This window comes from Onthophagus taurus, chromosome 3 (genome assembly GCF_036711975.1).
Source record: "Onthophagus taurus isolate NC chromosome 3, IU_Otau_3.0, whole genome shotgun sequence".
Lineage (NCBI taxonomy): Eukaryota > Metazoa > Arthropoda > Insecta > Coleoptera > Scarabaeidae > Onthophagus > Onthophagus taurus.
In genome coordinates this window covers 25931228-25950939 of record NC_091968.1, presented here as the reverse complement: position 1 = coordinate 25950939, position 19712 = coordinate 25931228, and the positions used below count along the sequence as shown (strand labels likewise).

At 29.2% G+C, this 19712-nt stretch overlaps 4 protein-coding genes across 6 annotated transcripts in view; 2 read left to right on the top strand and 2 right to left on the bottom strand.

The window, feature by feature from the left end:
• Positions 1–19712, top strand: part of LOC111416443 (trypsin-7-like) — a 32109-nt gene that overhangs the window by 645 nt on the left and 11752 nt on the right. The gene's annotated exons all lie outside the window — the stretch shown is intronic.
• Positions 1–19712, top strand: part of LOC111416439 (odorant receptor 7a-like) — a 35321-nt gene that overhangs the window by 11663 nt on the left and 3946 nt on the right. The gene's annotated exons all lie outside the window — the stretch shown is intronic.
• Positions 235–13908, bottom strand: LOC111416437 (sodium chloride cotransporter 69). 3 transcript variants are annotated; one of them, XM_023048458.2, is made up of 10 exons: positions 13727–13904; positions 13045–13285; positions 8046–8160; positions 7219–7840; positions 7027–7166; positions 6637–6843; positions 1880–2581; positions 1574–1815; positions 899–1521; positions 235–850 (listed from the first exon to the last, which is right to left on the bottom strand). In XM_023048458.2, exons 2-10 carry the CDS (start codon positions 13281–13283, stop codon positions 606–608), a joined length of 3135 nt encoding a protein of 1044 aa, XP_022904226.2. In that variant the 5' UTR covers positions 13284–13285; positions 13727–13904; the 3' UTR covers positions 235–605. The 3 variants fall into 3 exon arrangements, with proteins under 3 accessions (XP_022904226.2, XP_071051628.1, XP_071051629.1); XM_071195527.1 differs by having other exon boundaries at positions 235–1521; positions 13727–13908; XM_071195528.1 differs by having other exon boundaries at positions 235–1521; positions 13045–13249; positions 13727–13908.
• On the bottom strand, positions 15850–17633 carry LOC111416446 (immediate early response 3-interacting protein 1). Its single transcript, XM_023048468.2, has 3 exons — positions 17464–17633; positions 17262–17366; positions 15850–17199 (listed from the first exon to the last, which is right to left on the bottom strand). The coding sequence occupies exons 1-3, from the start codon at positions 17552–17554 to the stop codon at positions 17147–17149; spliced, it is 249 nt and encodes an 82-aa protein (XP_022904236.1). The 5' UTR covers positions 17555–17633; the 3' UTR covers positions 15850–17146.

Here is a 19712-nt window from a genome sequence, read left to right as displayed (position 1 = left end):
GAAATGATAGGTGAGTAATTTTGCGCTTGATTCATCATCAAAACTAAATCTTCTTGTATTCTATCGAAATTAGCGAATTTTTTGGTTTCCAACTTTTCGCGGAATCTTAAAACGATTAAAATAATCTCCTTTTCATCTTTCTTAATGTTATTACAACATCAAAAGCATGAAACTTTTTTTTCGAGGTTAATTTGATTTTAATAATCGAAGTTAGGCAACCAATTTAACACAAAATTATTATTAAAAATTAATTTATTGATTTACAATTAGCTAAATACTTAATTATAAGATCAGTCTTGTATTTATTAGAATATAACAATACAAACAGTAATAATGTTTTTGTTTATTCTTATTTAAACAGAAAATTGTATTGTAGAAGAAAGAAAAACATATTACCAGAAACGTTTTGTTACAAAAAAGAATACATAACATTACAAAATAAGGTTAGATATAATTATAATTGTGGTAAAAAATACTATAAATCGGTGCACAATAAGATAAAAATAAAAAAATTGAATAATTAATTAATATGATCATGTCCAGCATGAAGACATCGACTTGTACTACACAAAAAACCACCCGTATTATATAAAAAATACCTTCATTTAAGAATAAAAGGTTAAAACCGACGTTTGATTCCCTCGGACCAATAAAATCGGTGGCATATCTTTCGTTAATAATTCCAGCCAAGCTAAATAAAGCGGAGCTGAAACTATATTTTTACGCGGCATTGGTAATGACATTACCACCAAACTAGCTTCGTGGGAATATTCTAATAAAAGCTCTCTTAATCTCATATGTCTATTTGTTTTATCTTTCACTGCTAATAATTCCGATTCAGTAATCAATTCTAAAAATAAAAACATTATTAAAATAGATTTTAATATTATGTATTTACCATTATCTGGTTTACGAAAATCCTCAATTAATCCTTCGAAAAATGTTTGTGTTTCATCAGCCGGTTTATTGGTAATATCTGGAACTATCTGCAAATCCGAGTAATCGATTCTAAACTTGCTTAATAAACTGGCCATATTCATATGTTCGATTTCTAATTCATCTCTTTTATTGGCTAAAGTAAACACTCTTAATTTGCAGTGGTTCCAATTCCTTCGCGTTGAAATAATGTACGGTAATAATAAAGTTAATCCACCATCGTCGTACAACCACCAAACATCAATCGTTCCCGTTTTTTTCTGTTTCCTTTGGAACGGAAACATCCTTTCCAATTTATCTTTCGTAATCGATTCTTCTTCATCATCACCACCTTCATCTGTAACCGAATTTTTCTTTTTTAATCCATCCTCTTCCTCTGGATTAGGACAAGTACTGATTGTGTTCTCTTTAGTACGAGATCGCGGAGTTTCCGGGATGTAAATATCGCTGTTACTGCTTGCTTGCGATATTTGACTGTATGAAGCGTTTCTTGGGAGATTATCACCGTCTTCAGTTTTTTCGCTAAAATCTAAACCGTTTTGCATACGAAGAATTCCAACACTTAAATGTAAATCGAATGATGTACTAAAAAAATTATTATTAAAATAATTGAGGTGATTTCTTTTGATATATTTACTGCAAAACTTCGAAATATTGATCTAAATCTTCTTTTGGGCATTTTTGCCAATCCGATTTATGTCCCATTAATAAAATGTTCGGTCTTAATTTCCCAATTCCAGACGCTTTTAATAAAGCCCTTGCACCTTCTTCAAATGATAACCCATCAACTTGCATATAAAAAGCTTTTATTTTTAAAGCTCTCAACCAACTGTTTGCTTTGTAATTTAACAAATTTCTTATTCTTTGGTGTAAAGGGCTCTAAATTAATAAATAAACATCAAAATTTAATTTAGATGTATAATGGGTATTTTTTTTAACTTACTGCGTTAATATGGCCACAAACTAACATTGAAATATTTTTAGTTAATAAATGTGCGATTTCCACTAAAGCAGGGCGAGCGCTTGGCATTCCAGATAAAACTAAAATTTGTGGCCGATAATTTTTAACATGATCCTCAACCGAGTTTAATTGATGCACAGCTTGAAGTGCGTTTTTATAAATTTGGGCTTGAGTTGTTGATCCCCAATTAACAGCGGGTTTTCTTATCGACACAATTAGATATAGAGCCAAAACGGCCGCGAATGTTATTAAAGCGGTCCACCACGAAATCAAAAACATCACCAAAACGCACATTATCGCCCCCAATAAACTCAACCACATATTATAATATTTAAAGGTAGGTCTCCAACCGACCGGTTTAGCTAAAGAGGCATGGAATGTAGAGAAATTGATTAACATGTACGCGGCTAAGAAGAAATTCGAAATTAACGGGGCGATTAAGTTCAATTCTCCGATTAAAATAAATCCCATCGCAATAACGAACGTTAAAATGTACCCTCGAACGGGTTCGTTGTTTTGGCCGTACCCCTTTGCGTACCAAAATATGTATGGATACAATTTATCTTCGCACAAAGCTTGAAATACTTTCGGTGCTGATACTAAAGAAGCCAAAGCTGATGATAAAGTAGCCGCGAAACATCCCGCGTAAATTAATGGGCCAAAATATGAAACCAATTCGATAACCTGAAAAATTTAATTATTAATAATCATAAAAAACTTTTTTGTAATTCGCGACGGTAATGAAATTTATTACAGTACTAAAACGGGTGGTGTAATGAGACGCCTTACAGCATCCGATGCTGTAATGAGATTTTAGTAACATTTTATGGAACCAGTTTAAGTTGGTGACATTGGAATGAGCATATACCAAATTTCATCAAAAATTGTTAGAAATTAACACCGTTACAGATAATTAAAAATACAGGGTGTCCATTATGTATGGAATATAGTATATATCTCGGTAAATGTTGACTTTATAAGAAACCATTTTATACAAAAGTTGTTTAATATTTTATTTGCCATAATAAGACTGCATTTAATTGTTTTTAATTCAGAAAACAAATGAGTAACGAATAACACTTGAATTTTTTTAAATGGCAATGTACCCTTTCGTTAGGTTCATTTGATAGAAATTACTTTTCTCTTTACGATGACGTAAAATTTTTGTACCCTTACATCAGAGAATGTTTGAAAAAATTGTACAAATTGTTTATTAATAAAAATAAATCGATAACATTAATCTCGATATCCGAGATCGTCAAGTACCTCGAATTATTACCGTACATTTAATTTACATACAAAATAAAAGAAATAAACGAAAAATTAGTGTACATCTCCCATAATTCGAGGTACTTGACGATCTCGGATATCTAGATTAATGTTATTAGTTAAATTTTCTTAATAAACAATTTTTACATTTTTTTCAAAAATTTTCTGATATAAGGGTACTTAAATTTTACGTTTTCGTAAAGAGAAAGAAAATGAGCCTAACGAAAGAGTACATTGCCATTTAAAAATAAAATATTAAACAAGTTTTGTATAAAATATTTTTTTATAAAGTTGATACTTACCAAGATATATACAATATTCCATACATAATGGGCAAAAATCCGGTATTAAACACAGATTTTTCGAGGGTGTACCGCTTTCAAATGGGTCACACTGTATATTATGATAACGAACTTCTGGTTAAGAATGTTGTGGCGTTACCGTCACAGAACCCACCTGATGTTAAATTAAAATATTTGTAAAATCATTATACCATGGCGTTATCATGAAAATTTATTATTGTTTACATTTTAATAAAACTTCAGTTCATTTCCATCACTTTCATAACGAAACACGTTTTGTATATTTATCCTTAAAAAGAGGTTATAAGGATATATTTTATTTAATTCACAACTAAACAACCTCAATTGGAAACACGTTTTGTATATTTATCCTTAAAAAGAGGTTATAAGGATATATTTTATTTAATTCACAACTAAACAACCTCAAATGTCAACGTCAATTTTGACATATTTGTAATCGTCGTGAAAAATCCTTTAAAATGAGTACAAACACGACTTATTTATCTTTGATATTAATGGAAATACAATCACTTCCGGTTTGAAATGTCAATGTCATTTTGACATATTTGTAATCTTCATTAAAAAATCTTTAAAATGAGTCCAAAGATCTCAAAAATTATCTCAAAAAACAAAAAAGTTAGAATAAAATGCTTTTTGTTCTAACTTTTAAACCCGAAGTTAGCAACAATGAAGATAGCAATTTAATTTTTAAATATTAATACCAACCTTTATTTTTATTATATTTTATTTTTGTGACAAATATTAAGATATTTTACAAAAATTAAGAATATGTCAATATGACATTGACATTTCAAACCGGAAGTTGCTTATATCTCGAGTAATATTGGAATTAAACGTATCACGTTTGGACTTTATTTTAAAGAATTTTTTACGACGATTACAAATATGTATGTCAAAATTGACGGTGACGTTCTTAACCGGAAGTTGACCATAACACTATTAAGGTTGGTATTAATATTTAAAAATTAAATTGCTGGAAGTGATTGTATCTCCATTAATATCAAAGTTAAATATGTCGAGTTTGGACTCATTTTAAAGGATTTTTTATGAAGTTGACAAATATGTCAGAATTAATAGTTGAAAGTTCGAACTTGTTGGTTTTTTGTGATAAATGCGTCATCTTTGGACTCATTTTAAAGGTTATTTTATGAAGATTACGAATATAATAATAACACAGAACACTGATAACAGCCATCACAAGTACAGAATCCGCTTGGTCAGTCGTTTTACGATTATACAGGTGTTTCTGTAAATCGTGGCATAAATTTAACTACAAAAATCAAAATCAATCAAAATGATATTTCGTGTAAAAATGTTTGAAGAAAATTGTCTAGAGTTTGATTTTGTACTTTTCATCTGGTTTCTATTTTATATAGAATTTAGGTATAATTAAATCATGTGGCTTAAAAATCGACGATTTTTCTTTAATCAATGTGAAATGACCCAAAAAAGACGTTAAAAATAAAAAGAAAGTGTGGAAAAGTGACTAACACTAGATTATCTTCTGTTATATGATAACTAACTTCAGGTTTAAAATGTCAACCTCAATTTTGACATATTTGTAATCTTCATTAAAAATCCGTTAAAATGAGTACAAACACGACATATTTATCTTCAATATTAATGAAGTTATGGTCAACTTCCGGTTAAGAATGTCAACGTCAATTTTGACATATTTGTAATCGACTTGAAAAATACTTTAAAATAAGTCCGAACATGATACGTTTAATTCCAATATCAGCAGCTTCCGATTTGAAATGTCAATGTCATTTTGACATATTCTTAATTTTTACAAAATGTCTTAATATTTGTCACAAAAACAAGAAATTTAATAAAAAAAAAACAAAAATGAAGATTGGTATTAATATTTAAAAATGAAATTGCTATCTTCATTGTTGCTAACTTCGGGTGTAATGTTTTTTATTCTAACTTTTTTGTTTTTTGAGATAAGTGCGTCGTGTTTGGGCTCATTTTAAAGGTTTTTTTAATAAAGAATACATCATGAAAGAACACCATGAAGTTGTCCATTTGTCTATTATATGATAACTAACTTCAGGTTTAAAATGTCAACCTCAATTTTGACATATTTGTAATCTTCATTAAAAATCCTTTAAAATGAGTACAAACACGACATATTTATCTTCAATATTAATGGAGTTATGGTCAACTTCCGGTTGAAAATGTCAACGTCAATTTTGACATATTTGTAATCGTCGTGAATAATCCTTTAAAATGAGTCCAAACATAATACGTTTAATTCCAATATTACTCGAGATATAAGCAACTTCCGATTTGAAATGTCAATGTCATTTTGACATATTCTTAATTTTTATAAAATGTCTTAATATTTCACACAAAAACAAAATTATAATAAAAAAAAATCAAAAATTTAGGTTGGTATTAATATTTAAGAATTAAATTGCTATCTTCATTGTTGCCAACTTCAGGTTTAATGTTTTTTATTCCAACTTTTTTGTTTTTTGAGATAAATGCATCATCTTTGGACTCATTTTAAAGGTTTTTTAATGAAGATGACAAATATGTCAAAATTGACGTTGACTTTTCAAACCGGAAGTAATTGTATCTCCATTAATATGAAAGTTAAATATGTCGAGTTTGGACTCATTTTAAAGGATTTTTCACGACGATTACAAATATGTCAAAATTAATAGTTGACAGTTCGAACTTTTTTGTTTTTTGAAATAAATGCGTCGTGTTTGGACTCACTTTAAAGGTTATTTTATGAAGATTACGAATATAATAATAAAATTAAAGTTGACATTGACAACTGAGAGTTATTTTAATGTATCATGGAATTTTAATGTATGTGATGACGGAATCATGGATGTTTAAGCGCGTTCTTAGTATCGAAAACAAGGTCCACAATGATGAGGACATTGAACTCTGAGCAATTTCTCTTATTTTGGGTTTTAACAATTTCTAATTGTCAATTCAAATTTCTATTTACAAGTGTTACGGTGTTATCAACTGCTACATACCTATTTATGTTAAAAAAAAGGATAAAAACGCGAATTACAAAAAAATAGCATAAAAAACACGTTTCATAAGACTTAAAGCACTCATTCATTAAAAATTCGTGCATTTCAAGCGTGTCTTACGAAACTTGTTTTTTAATATACTAGTTACTTGAAAGCTGTGATGGGATCCATAAACATGACAAGTTCCATTTTGTGTAAAGTTGTCTAAAATCATTTCTGCAACCCCAGTTGAATTTTCGCAAACGATGTTTTCTCTCATTACAGTAAAACCGCAAACTATAGCGATTAAAATATACGATAAACTCGTTAAAAGGATTGAGAGAAGTGTTCCCTTAGGAATAGCTTTTTGAGGATCCTAAAATAGAACGAAAAAAATCATTAAGTTGGGCTGATTCATAGCTTCCGTTATTAGTCAGCTATGAACAATAGAGGTGAACTCAAAGCGTATTGAGACTTAATAAAAAACGGAACGGATTGTTTCGTTTTCGATTTTTTTTTTTTATTTTACGACTTATTTTTATGATGTTATATAACTCACTCTTAAATCGCCGGAAATATTTGCCCCTGCTAAAATTCCAGTTGCCGCAGGAAAAAATATCGCAAAAACCGAAAAGAAATTGTGATGAACACCCTCGAATACGCGATAATCCGGGAAAAAATTTTCATTAAATAAGCTCACTAAAAAAAAATTAACTAATTAAAAATGTACATAACAAAAACATTTACTTACCGTTATATCCAATAAATCCTCTTTGAATATCGTGCTCATTTTTGGGCCCAATTAAGCTCCCAATAAAGAAATCAACAATAGCCACCAATAAAATAACTAATAAAACATTTTGCGCTTTCGCTTCCCATTTTAACCCAAAAATAACAATCCCGGTGATCACCACCAAAGTAATCGCCCCGATTATTCGAATATCTTGAACGTTTCCATCGACGATTTTTACGTTAAATGTGCCGAGAAGATCTTGTAACGCTTCGCAAAAACCAACAACGTACATAGCGCACGCAACAGCGTTAGCCAAAGAAAATATTAATCCGATTGAGCCCCCAAATTCAGGGCCTAAACTTCGCGAAATCATATAATAAGTTCCGCCACCTTTTATAACACCATTTGTGCTTATAGCGGACATGGATAACGATGTTATCGCGGTTACACATGTCGTGGTTAGAATTAATAAAATACTTTCGCCGACACCCGCTTGAGCAACAACCCAAGAAAGTCTTAAAAACAGCATCACTCCCCATATATTTAAAAGACATCTTACTAAAACGCCTTGAATCCAACCGAATTTTAATTGTCCTTCGGATATTGGTAAACCATTTTTTTCATGAGTTGGTGTTTGCATCTAAAAAATAAATAAATTATATAAATGTGATATGTAATTAATCTTTTAGATTGTGGAAATTGTATCATTTTTAAGGTCAAATTGGTAACGTGATGAAATGCAATGAAACGGAAACAAATTAATCTTTATTTATTAAGGTGTGTGTGTGGGTTTAACGGAGTTAGAGTTGAGTCATTTTTGTTTTTAATTAAAATTTTTTACTTACTTTGTTCGGTAAAGTTGCGTTGTGCAATTCATCCAAAGTTGGACGATTCGCCGCTTGTAAAGACATGATATTTCGGTAATTATCTAATCGGGGAAGTGCTTCTCTGGTAAAATGCCTAAAAAAATTATTAATTATTGTGAAATTTCCATAACTCGAATTGCTAAGGGTGCGGAAAAAACTTTAAGTTAGGGAGATATTAGTTGAATTTCAACTCTAAAGAAAAAATTAGAAATGTACTTTTCTAATTCGTATATTTAATCTTTCAAGTTGTTCAATAAAAATATATAACAATCTAGCGCTGAATATCAATTAAAACTAGAACTAACACTAGACCTAGAACTAGAAAGTTTCGGGTTTAGCCGTGCGTCTTCAAAAATACTGTCACTAGAACTAACACTATACCTAGAACTAGAATCATTCGGGTTTAGCCGTCTTGAGAGACGTGCGGCTAAACCAGAATGTTTCTAGTTCTACGTGTAGTGTTAGTTCTAGTTTTACATTTGCACTGTCACTAGAACTAACACTATACCTAGAATCATTTGGATTTAGCCGTACGTCTCTCAAGACGGCTAAACCCAAATGATTCTAGTTCTAAGTCTAGTGTTAGTTCTAGTTTTACACTTGCACTGTCACTAGAACTAACACTATACCTAGAACTAGAATCATTTGGGTTTAGCCGCACGTGTCTCAAGACGGCTAAACCCAAATGATTCTAGTTCTAGGTATAGTATTAGTTCTAGTTTTACACTTGTACTGTCAAAACCCAAATGATTCTAGTTCTAGGTATAGTGTTAGTTCTAGTTTTACACTTGTACTGTCACTAGAACTAATACTATACCTAGAACTAGAATCATTTGGGTTTAGCCGTCTTGAGAGACGTGCGGCTAAACCCAAATGATTCTAGTTCTAGGTATAGTATTAGTTCTAGTTTTACACTTGTACTGTCAAAACCCAAATGATTCTAGTTCTAGGTATAGTGTTAGTTCTAGTTTTACACTTGTACTGTCACTAGAACTGATACTAGAACTAGAATCATTTGGGTTTAGCCGCACGTCTCTCAAGACGGCTAAACCCAAATGATTCTAGTTCTAGGTCTAGTGTTAGTTCTAGTTTTACACTTGCACTGTCACCAGAACTAACACTATACCTAGAACTAGAATCATTTGGGTTTAGCCGCACGTCTCTCAAGACGGCTAAACCCAAATGATTCTAGTTCTAGGTATAGTATTAGTTCTAGTTTTACACTTGTACTGTCAAAACCCAAATGATTCTAGTTCTAGGTATAGTGTTAGTTCTAGTTTTACACTTGTACTGTCACTAGAACTAATACTAGAACTAGAATCATTTGGGTTTAGCCGCACGTCTCTCAAGACGGCTAAACCCAAATGATTCTAGTTCTTGGTTTAGCGTTGCATAATAATTAAAACTAGAACTAACATACCGGCTTTATTTTTAGGAACGAAGAAATGATTTTTTTGTTAAATTAAAGCTTAAACGTTGATCTTTGCTTCTATGCATAATAAGTAATACGTTCTATGATAAAGTTTTTTTGTAAAATCGAAAAACATCAATGTTTAATAGCAGCAGAAATTGAAAATCTTTGTTAAACTTTAAAAAATCATACCAACTTTATTTTTAGGAACTAAGAAATGATTTTTTTATTAAATTAAAGCTTAAACTTTGATCTTTGTTTCTATGCATAATAAGTAATACATTTTATGATAAAGTTTTTTTGTAAAATCGAAAAACGTCTATGTTAAATTGTAGCAGAAATCGAAAAACTTTGTCATACTTTAAAAATTTATACCGACTTTATTTTTAGGAACTAAGAAATGATTTTTTTATTAAATTAAAACTTAAACTTTGATCTTTGCTTCTATGCATAATAAGTAATACGTTTTATGATAAAGTTTTTTTGTAAAATCGAAAAACATCAATGTTTAATTGTAGTAAAAATTGAAAATCTTTGTTAAACTTTAAAAAATCATACCGACTTTATTTTTAGGAATCAAGAAATGATTTTTTTATGAAATTAAAGCTTAAACTTTGATCTTTGCTTCTATGCATAATAAGTAATACGTTTTATGATAAAGTTTTTTTGCAAAATCGAAAAACATCAATGTTTAATAGTAGCAGAAATAGAAAATCTTTGTTAAACTTTAAAAAATCATACCGACTTTATTTTTAGGAATCAAGAAATGATTTTTTTATGAAATTAAAGCTTAAACTTTGATCTTTGCTTCTATGCATAATAAGTAATACGTTTTATGATAAAGTTTTTTTTTTAAACCGAAAAACATCAAAGTTTAATTGTAGTAGAAATTTAAAATCTTTGCTAAACTTTAAAAAATCATACCGACTTTATTTTTAGGAACTAAGAAATGATTTTTTTTAAATTAAAGCTTAAACTTTGATCTTTGCTTCTATGCATAATAAGTAATACGTTTTATGATAAAGTTTTTTTGTAAAATCGAAAAACATCAATGTTTAATAGTAGCAGAAATTGAAAATCTTTGTTAAACTTTAAAAAATCATACTGCCTTTATTTTTAGGAACTAAGAAATGATTTTTTTATGAAATTAAAGCTTAAACTTTGATCTTTGTTTTTATGCATAATAAGTAATACTTTTGATGATAAAGTTTTTTTGTAAAATCGAAAAACATCAATGTTTAATAGTAGCAGAAATTGAAAATCTTTGTTAAACTTTAAAAAATCATACCAACTTTATTTTTAGGAACTAGTCTGAAGACGTGCGGCTAAACCCAAATGAGTTAGTGATACCTAGAACTAGAATTATTTGGGTTTAGCCGCATGTCTCTCAAGACGGCTAAAGCCAAATGATTCTAGTTTTAGGTCTTGTGTTAGTGTTACACTTGCAATGTCACTAGAACTGGCATTAGACCTAGAACTAGAAACATTTGGGTTTAGCCGCACGTCTCTCAAGACGGCTAAACCCAAATGACTCTAGTTCTAGGTCTTGTGTTAGTTCTAGTTTTACATTTGCACTGTCACTAGAACTAATACTATACCTAGAACTAGAATTATTTGGGTTTAGCCGCACGTCTCTCAAGACGGCTAAACCCAAATGATTCTAGTTTTAGGTCTTGTGTTATTGTTACTCTTGCAATGTCACTAGAACTAACATTAGACCTAGAACTAGAAACATTTGGGTTTAGCCGCACGTTTCTCAAGATGGCTAAACCCAAATGATTCTAGTTCTAGCTCTAGTGTTAGTTCTAGTTTTACACTTACACTGCCACTAGAACTAACATTAGATCTACAACTAGAAAGCTTCAGGTTTAGCCCTGCGTCTCTTAAGGCTTGTACAGACACGTTTAGTAATTTAGTCGAGTAGTTTAGTAAAACGATTTAGTCGAGTAGTGTACCCCCACTACTTACAACTGCCACTAAACACGTGCGAACGCATAAATTTAGTTTAGTGAATTAGCAATATGTAGTATAATGTATCGGGGCGATGGAGCCAAAACACTACTGTCAAGTTTGTTAGTAAAAATGTTAAACGTGAATGTTTATGGCATATTAAAAGTGTTACTTATAAAGACAGGTTAGCAAAACAAAAAGCTTATGAAGATTTGAAAAAGGTTATGAATATCCCAGGTTTTGCAGAAAAGGAGATAAAATTAAAAATAAAAAATACTAGATCGACATTCATAGGAGCAAAAAAAATTAAGGATTCTATAAAATCTGGATCTGGTGCCGATACTGTTTATTTTCCATCCATAAAATGGTTTCAAATACTGGATGATGTGTTAAGAGGTAGTAATAGAAGAGCATTTGATATCCCCAATGAAATTCTTCTTCCTATCCACTTTCTAACCCACATACGCTTATTAAGGTTTTCAGACACATCTTCTGTAGATTGCTAGTTCTTTCTCCAGATTCATCGTTACAATTTAGAAGAATAGGAAATCAAAAACCAGGTTTTTGGCCTTAAAAGAAGTTTTATGTGTTACACGTGTTTCGACTTGGAGTCATCTTCAAACACAACGTCAATTAATTGGACCACATGGAAATAAATAATGAGAAGCGATGTAAATATATTGAATTATCTGAGAAAAACATTTCTTCAAAAATACGTTGCTAAAATTGAGGTTATAAAACGAAATATAAAATATAAAATTACCATTTAAATTAGAGAAAAAGTGTTTTTTTACTTCTCCTTCAATTTTCTCTATAAGCATGTGAATTATACTTTATTGAGTACCACTAAAGTGTCTTGAGCGTATTAAATGTGGATAGTTGCTATTTAGTAAAAGTTCCAGCGGTAAGTGCTACTCGCTACTCGATTAAATTACTAAACGTGTCTGTACGAGCCTTTAAGTTCTCTTAAGTTATGTTAATAGTTCTAGATTTAGTCTTGGTTCTAATTGTTATTCAGCGCTAGATAAAGTAGCAATATCACTAGAACTAACACTAAAAGAGTTTCCTTACAGAACAGATTCAAATAGTTAATTCTTTAGGAAATTCGACATACACATAAAGAGAAAAACACATTTGAAACGTGGTAAAATGCTTGAGTTTACGAAAATTATTCGATTTAGAGGATAATTTGAGATATAAAAAAGAATAACACTATTAAAGTTATTAAATTATTAGGTTAAAAAAAAATTTTTAGGTTAGACTTTTAAACTGTCATAATTCTATGAAATGAGTTGGTTGCTAAGACAACCAAAATTGCTCCAATCAGAATTAAGATCTAATTCGCCATTAAAATAACCTAACTTTTTAAGTTTTGAAATGTCAAAGTGACATTTGTATTTTTTCCGTTTATAACAGTAAATTAACCACGGTATTTCCTATTTGAACAATTAAAACGTGTTACCCATACATTTAAAATAAAATACCGTTAATACAACCTACATACCGATTATAAATTATGCATTAACCAATATACTAGGTAAGTTCTTATTTTTTTATCTCTTGTCGAAGGGTATTGGAAAATTACCGATAACTTTAATAAACATTTTTATGGCATACCTGAAACTTTTTCCATATTTCGTATCGGAATCGGAATTCAATCGGGTTCGATCCGAAATTGAATACGCCAAAACCTCCTCGTCGTCATCCTCTTTAATATCAACGATAAGAGAATTTTCGCCCCTCTCGGGGCTATTGGTGACTCTATTCACTTGAAAACGCGTGTGTTTATCCACCAAAGGGTCCATTTCGACTGCTTCTTTAACTGGGTTGGTTAAATCACCATTAGAAATAGACATATCTTAAAAAAACGTACGATTAAAAATGAAATTTATAAAAGAAATTAAACGTCATTAAAACATCAAATCGAAGTGTAATTAATCGATCACGATTTCGAATAATGAAAGAAAATAATACACGTGTTGAATGTTTATAGGATGCTAGTGTTAGATAAGAATAAGTTAAAAATTTTCCATTGCTTGCATTTCCTAGAAAAATGACGCCAATAAAAAAATGAACCGAAAAAAATCTTGCATCGTAGTCAAATTTATAAATAAAACGATTAAATGCGTCTAGAAAATTTTATTGAAACACAAACATGTTCCAGATTTAAAACGCGGAAGGAAAATAAGCTTATTTAAAGCAAAACAATTTTTTTGATAACGATAAAGAAATTTTGTAATAAAACAAACATGCCGAAAGAATAAAAAATGAATTAATCTAATTAATTGACACTACGTACCTTGTTTAAAAGAATGTTTTAAAATCTTAGATTTTATTCCACGTGCTTTTTAATTTTAAACTAACGACATTGAAAACACACTTACGCACTCGTCGTATTCGCGGATCGCGGGGCACTAAAAACACACTTTTAAACACGCCTTCGATGTTCGATGCATTGCTCTTCGATTCTCGCCTTTTAAAACGAGACGGAAAATAATTTTTCGTTGTTGGTGTAGTACAGCAGCTGTGTAGCTCTCCCCACTATCTCATTTTCTCCCTTTTCAACCCCTAAAATCGACCCTTTTGGGAACATTCAATCCTGTTACAAAAACTTTCTTTACCTGAACCTTTTATACAACGACAGAAAAATCTTATTATTTACATTATTAATCTATCGTTTTTATTGGATAAATATACATAGATAAAGCGATGCATAAAATGTTTGTATTAAATCGTATGTGGCTTTTATCGTTAAATCTCAATTTGGATAAAGAAAATCACATGATTGATTGAATTGAATTGAAGTTCTCCGAAAAAGGGGGCGTAAACGTGACAAAAACGCGACTGGAATAATTAATTTCCGAATAAAATTATGAAGTGATGTTAATTTAACTGGACTTGGGTCGATTAATTAACCTTTTAATTGTCAGTTGCGTTTGATCCACCTACGATTTTTTTAATTCTGTCATGAAAAAAACTTTCAGTTGCCAATGTCAACTATAATTTTATTATTATATTCGTAATCTTCATAAAATAGCCTTTAATTTGAGTCCAAACTTGACGCATTTATCTCAAAAAACCAAAAAGTTATTATTAATTTTGACATATTTGTTAACTTCATAAAAAATCCTTTAAAATGAGTCCAAACTCGACATACTTAACTTTGATATTAATGGAGATACAATCACTTCCGGTTTGAAACGTCAACGTCAATTTTGACATATTTGTCATCTTCATTAAAAAACCTTTAAAATGAGTCCAAACACGAGGCACTAAACTCAAAAAACAAAAAAGTTAGAAAAAGAAACATTAAACCCGAAGTTAGCAACAATGAAGATAGAAATTTAATTTTTAAATATTAATACCAACCTTAATTTTTAATTTTTTTTATTACATTTTTGTTTTTGTGACAAATATTAAGACATTTTATAAAAATTAAGAATATGTCAAAATGACGTTGACATTTCAAACCGGAAGTTGCTTTTATCTCGAGTAATACTGGAATTAAACGTGTCATGTTTGAAGGATTTTTCACGACGATTACAAATATGTCAAAATTGACGTTGACATTCTTAACCGGAAGTTGACCATAACTTCATTAATATTGAAGATAAATATGTCGTGTTTGTACTCATTTTAAAGGATTTTTAATGAAGATTACAAATATGTCAAAATTGAGGTTGACATTTTAAACCTGAAGTTAGTTATCATATAATAGACAAATGTACAACTTTATGGTGTTCTTTCATGATGTATTCTTTATCAAAAAACCTTTAAAATGAGTCCTAACAAGACGCACTTATCTCAAAAAACAAAAAAGTTAGAATAAAAAACATTAAACCCGAAGTTAGCAACAATGAAGACAGCAATTTAATTTTTAAATATTAATACCAACCTTAATTTTTGATTTTTTTAAATTATATTTTTGTTTTTGTGACAAATATTAAGACATTTTATAAAAATTAAGAATATGTCAAAATGACATTGACATTTCAAATCGGAAATTGCTTATATCTCGAGTAATATTGGAATTAAACGTATCATGTTTGGACTCATTTTAAAGGATTTTTCACGACGATTACAAATATGTCAAAATTGACGTTGACATTCTAAACCGGAAATTGACCATAACTTCATTAATATTGAAGATAAATATGTCATGTTTGTACTCATTTTAAAGGATTTTTAATGAAGATTACAAATATGTCAAAATTGAGGTTGACATTTTAAACCTTAAGTACCTTATCACATAATAGACAAATGGACGACTTCATGGTGTTCTTTCATGATGTATTCTTTATTAAAAAAATCCTTTAAAATGAGTTCTAACAAGTCGTACTTATCTCAAAAAAACAAAAAAGTTAGAATAAAAAACATTAAACCCGAAGTTAGCAATTTAATTTTTAAATATTAATACCAACCTTAATTTTTGATTTTTTTTATTATATTTTTGTTTTACATTTTATAAAAATTAAGAATATGTCAAAATGACATTGATATTTCAAATCGGAAGTTGCTTACATATATCTCGAGTAATATTGGAATTAAACGTATCATGTTTGGATGCAATTTAATAGTTATTTAGCCAAGTGTATTAATGAAGGCGATTAATTATCGAGATATTTTAATTAATTGTTAATATTATTGAGATAATTAATCGCATTTTAATATACGAGTTAGTTACAATATTTTTTCGTTGACTGTTCATCGAAAATTCATCGTTGAAAAATCACCCAATTCTATAATTCTATCACTGACAAACTTTAAGAAAGTCCGACCGAACTAATATAGTAGTTAATTTAATAAATATTCTCGAATGAAATCTGTAATACCGACCCAACCGACCACTATATGTATTCGGTAAAACTACAATAATAAATTTTGACTTTTGACACATTAAAATCGTTTATTAATAGAAAATCGTTTATTAATAGATGTCATTAATGAATGATTGTATACCAAATAAATCAAAATCAAAAGATAAAATCGCTCCAGCTAAAACTGTCGCGATTTTATCATGCTTTTGATTTCGAGTTATTTTCAGGGTAACAAAACGTTCGTGTAAAAATAAAATTATCCGATTAAAAGTCAAGCTCTTGTGTATTTACCCCCGAATATAAATATGTCAAAATTGAGGTTGACATTTTAAACCTAAAGTTAGTTATTATCATAACTTATCATATAATAAAAGTTTTATAACTGAAGTTAATCTAGTTAGTCACTTTTCCGCATTTGTGTTTAAATTTATGCCACGACTTACAGAAACAGCCTGTATAATCATAATTAGAAACCTTTGTGGTTTAGCTCTGCGTCTCTTAAGACGGCTGAACCCGAACGTTTCTAGTTCTAGAGTTAGTTCTAAATAGTTATTCAGCGCTATGTTGTTACATACAATCATAACTAGAACTAACACTAGCAATATTACTATTAAATTGTATGTGGTTTTATAACTAAATCTCAATTTGAATGAAGAAAATCACATGTTTGAAAAAAGGGGGCGTAAACATGACGAAAACGCAAATAGAATAATTTACTTTCGAATTCACTTCATGATGTTAATTTAACTGGACTTGGCTCAATGAATTAACCTTTTAATTGATCCACCTACGAATATAAAGTCTTGACTAGGTCAAATTTATCAAAAACAAATTTTTTTGATACAAAAATGAAACATTTATTTTTATCTACAAAAAAAAAAAACACTTAATTAACGTTTAATTTAAAAGACGAATTCCAGTAGGATTGTAATCACATTGAAAAATATTAACGGAACTAAAATAGAATACACAAAAATTAATTGATTAATCATCAATGAGATAATCGTAAAAACTCACTTCTTACTACCGTTCGAATGGAATGCACTAAATTTAATATTTGAGCTTTCATTGAAGGTTGATCGCCGTATCCGGGGACGGATAAACTTTTTGAGCTCCACCCAACTAAAAAATAATACAAAATCATTTTATTATTAAAATTTAATACAGAAAAGTGAGGTTAAGTTTTCTAACCTCAAACGTCAAAGGAATGAATACGTACTTTTAGCTAAAAATCGATCTTCGTGTAAAATGCAAACGGCGTTTAAACATAGAATGGTCGCCTCGTATAAATTCCATAATGAAAACCCCATTTTTTAAAGATTATTATTAAAAAAATAATAAAATTGGAGATGAGGTGACGTTTAAATGTTTCGTTTACGTTGACATTTGGTGGCGTTTAGTAGAATTCTCGTTTAATACAATTCGGTGTAAATTGGGTTGCATATCTTTTTTACCATTTATTTAAAAATCAAATTATTTTTTATAAATAAATAAAATTATTTAATTTAAAATTATTATACAGTTGCTACTTTTAAATAGAATCATAAAAAATCGATTTTATTTTACAAAACGATTTAAAGATGGGTAAAAGTGAAATCTAATACAATACAATTAACCTAGATTACGAAAATGGCAATAATATTCTTCGTGACGAGAGTCGAATTGAAACTGAACGTCTTTGGAATGTAAAAAGATAAAATGATTATTACCTAAAAAATAAAAAATGGTATTATCTCATAGAGTTTCACTTTTATTATTAATTAACACTGCATATACCACCTATACTTTTTTGCTAATTAATTTTCTGGTTAAAACAACGCATAAAGGAGAAATTGTTGAAATAGCACATTGCGTTAAAGGTCGTAGGTCGTGGTAAAGTGAAAGAAAGTACCTTATTCAAGTGAAAGGAAGAAGAAACTTACTCGTTTTGTTTTAGTTAGAAGAGAATCGATGAGATGCTATTTAGATTTCTTCAGTTGTGTGGTTATAGCTTCTAACATATTTGTAAATATCCAACTTGAACTTCAAATAGCACTGAATAACAACATTTTGTACAAGATTATTAACATAATACTCCTATTGTTTTGGTTCTACCAGTAAAAATTCCTTGTTATGTCTCGGTAATAACATTTCTATAAAAAAAGGGCTTCAATGTAAACAAAAAATTCGTAATAAACTTCCTAAAGTTCAATTTTACTATTAAATTATGCAAAAACGCAAATTATTTAGGTTGAACCTCAAATTTTATAGCTTATTTATGGAAGGAGATGGTATAATTTAATAATTTGACTTTTTTTTTTTTAGGTTAGGATTTATCTTTTTTTATGTAATTCTTGCACTCTAACCAACATTCCAAATACTTTCATAAGAAACACCTTTTAATTCATAATTAGATATTCAAATAAACTCATTTTTAGTTTAAAAATAAACGTCACATTTGACAATTAAACGTCAATTTGACATTTAACCTCAAATAAAGTTGATGTAATTTAAAGGTTATTTTATTAATTTTAAAAGGATTTCTATTCGTTTTGTTTTAATTTGAAGAGGATTGATGAGATGCTATTTAGATTTCTTCATTTTTAATTAATATGTAGCGAATTGTTTTACTTTTATAGTTAATTTTTGATTATAGCTTCTAATATATTTATGAATATTCAACTTGAACTTCAAATAGCATCGAATAACAGCATTCTGTATAAGATTATTAACATAATACTCCTATTGTTTTGGTTGTACCAGTAAAAATTCCTTGTTATGTCTCGGTAATAACATGTCTATAAAAAAAGGGCTTCAATGTAAACAAAAAATTCGTAATAAACCAAAAGATTTCTTCCTAAAGTTCAATTTTACTATTAAATTATGCAAAAACGTAAATTATTTAGGTTGAACTTCAAATTTTATAGCTTATTTATGGAACGAGGTGGTATAATTTAATGATTTGTTGACTTTTTTTTTTAGGTTAGGATTTATATTTTTTTCGATGTAATTCTTGCACTATAACCAACATTCCAAATACTTCCATAGAAAGCACCTTTTAATTCAAAATTAGATATTCAAAAAACTCATTTTTAGGTTAAAAATAAACGTCATATTTGACAATTAAACGTCAATTTGACATTTAACCTCAAATAAAGTTGATGTAATTTAAAGGTTTTTATTTCATTAATTTTAAAAGGATTTCTATTCGTTTTGTTTTAATTTGAAGAGGATTGATGAGAAGCTATTTAGATTTCTGCATTTTTAATTAATATGCAGCGAATTGTTTTACTTTTATAGTTAATTTTTGATTATAGCTTCTAATATATTTATGAATATCCAACTTGAACTTTAAATAGCATCGAATAACAACATTTTGTACAAGATTATTAACATAATACTCCTATTGTTTTGGTTCTACCAGTAAAAATTCCTTGATATGTCTCGGTAATAACATTTCTATAAAAAAAGGGCTTCAATGTAAACAAA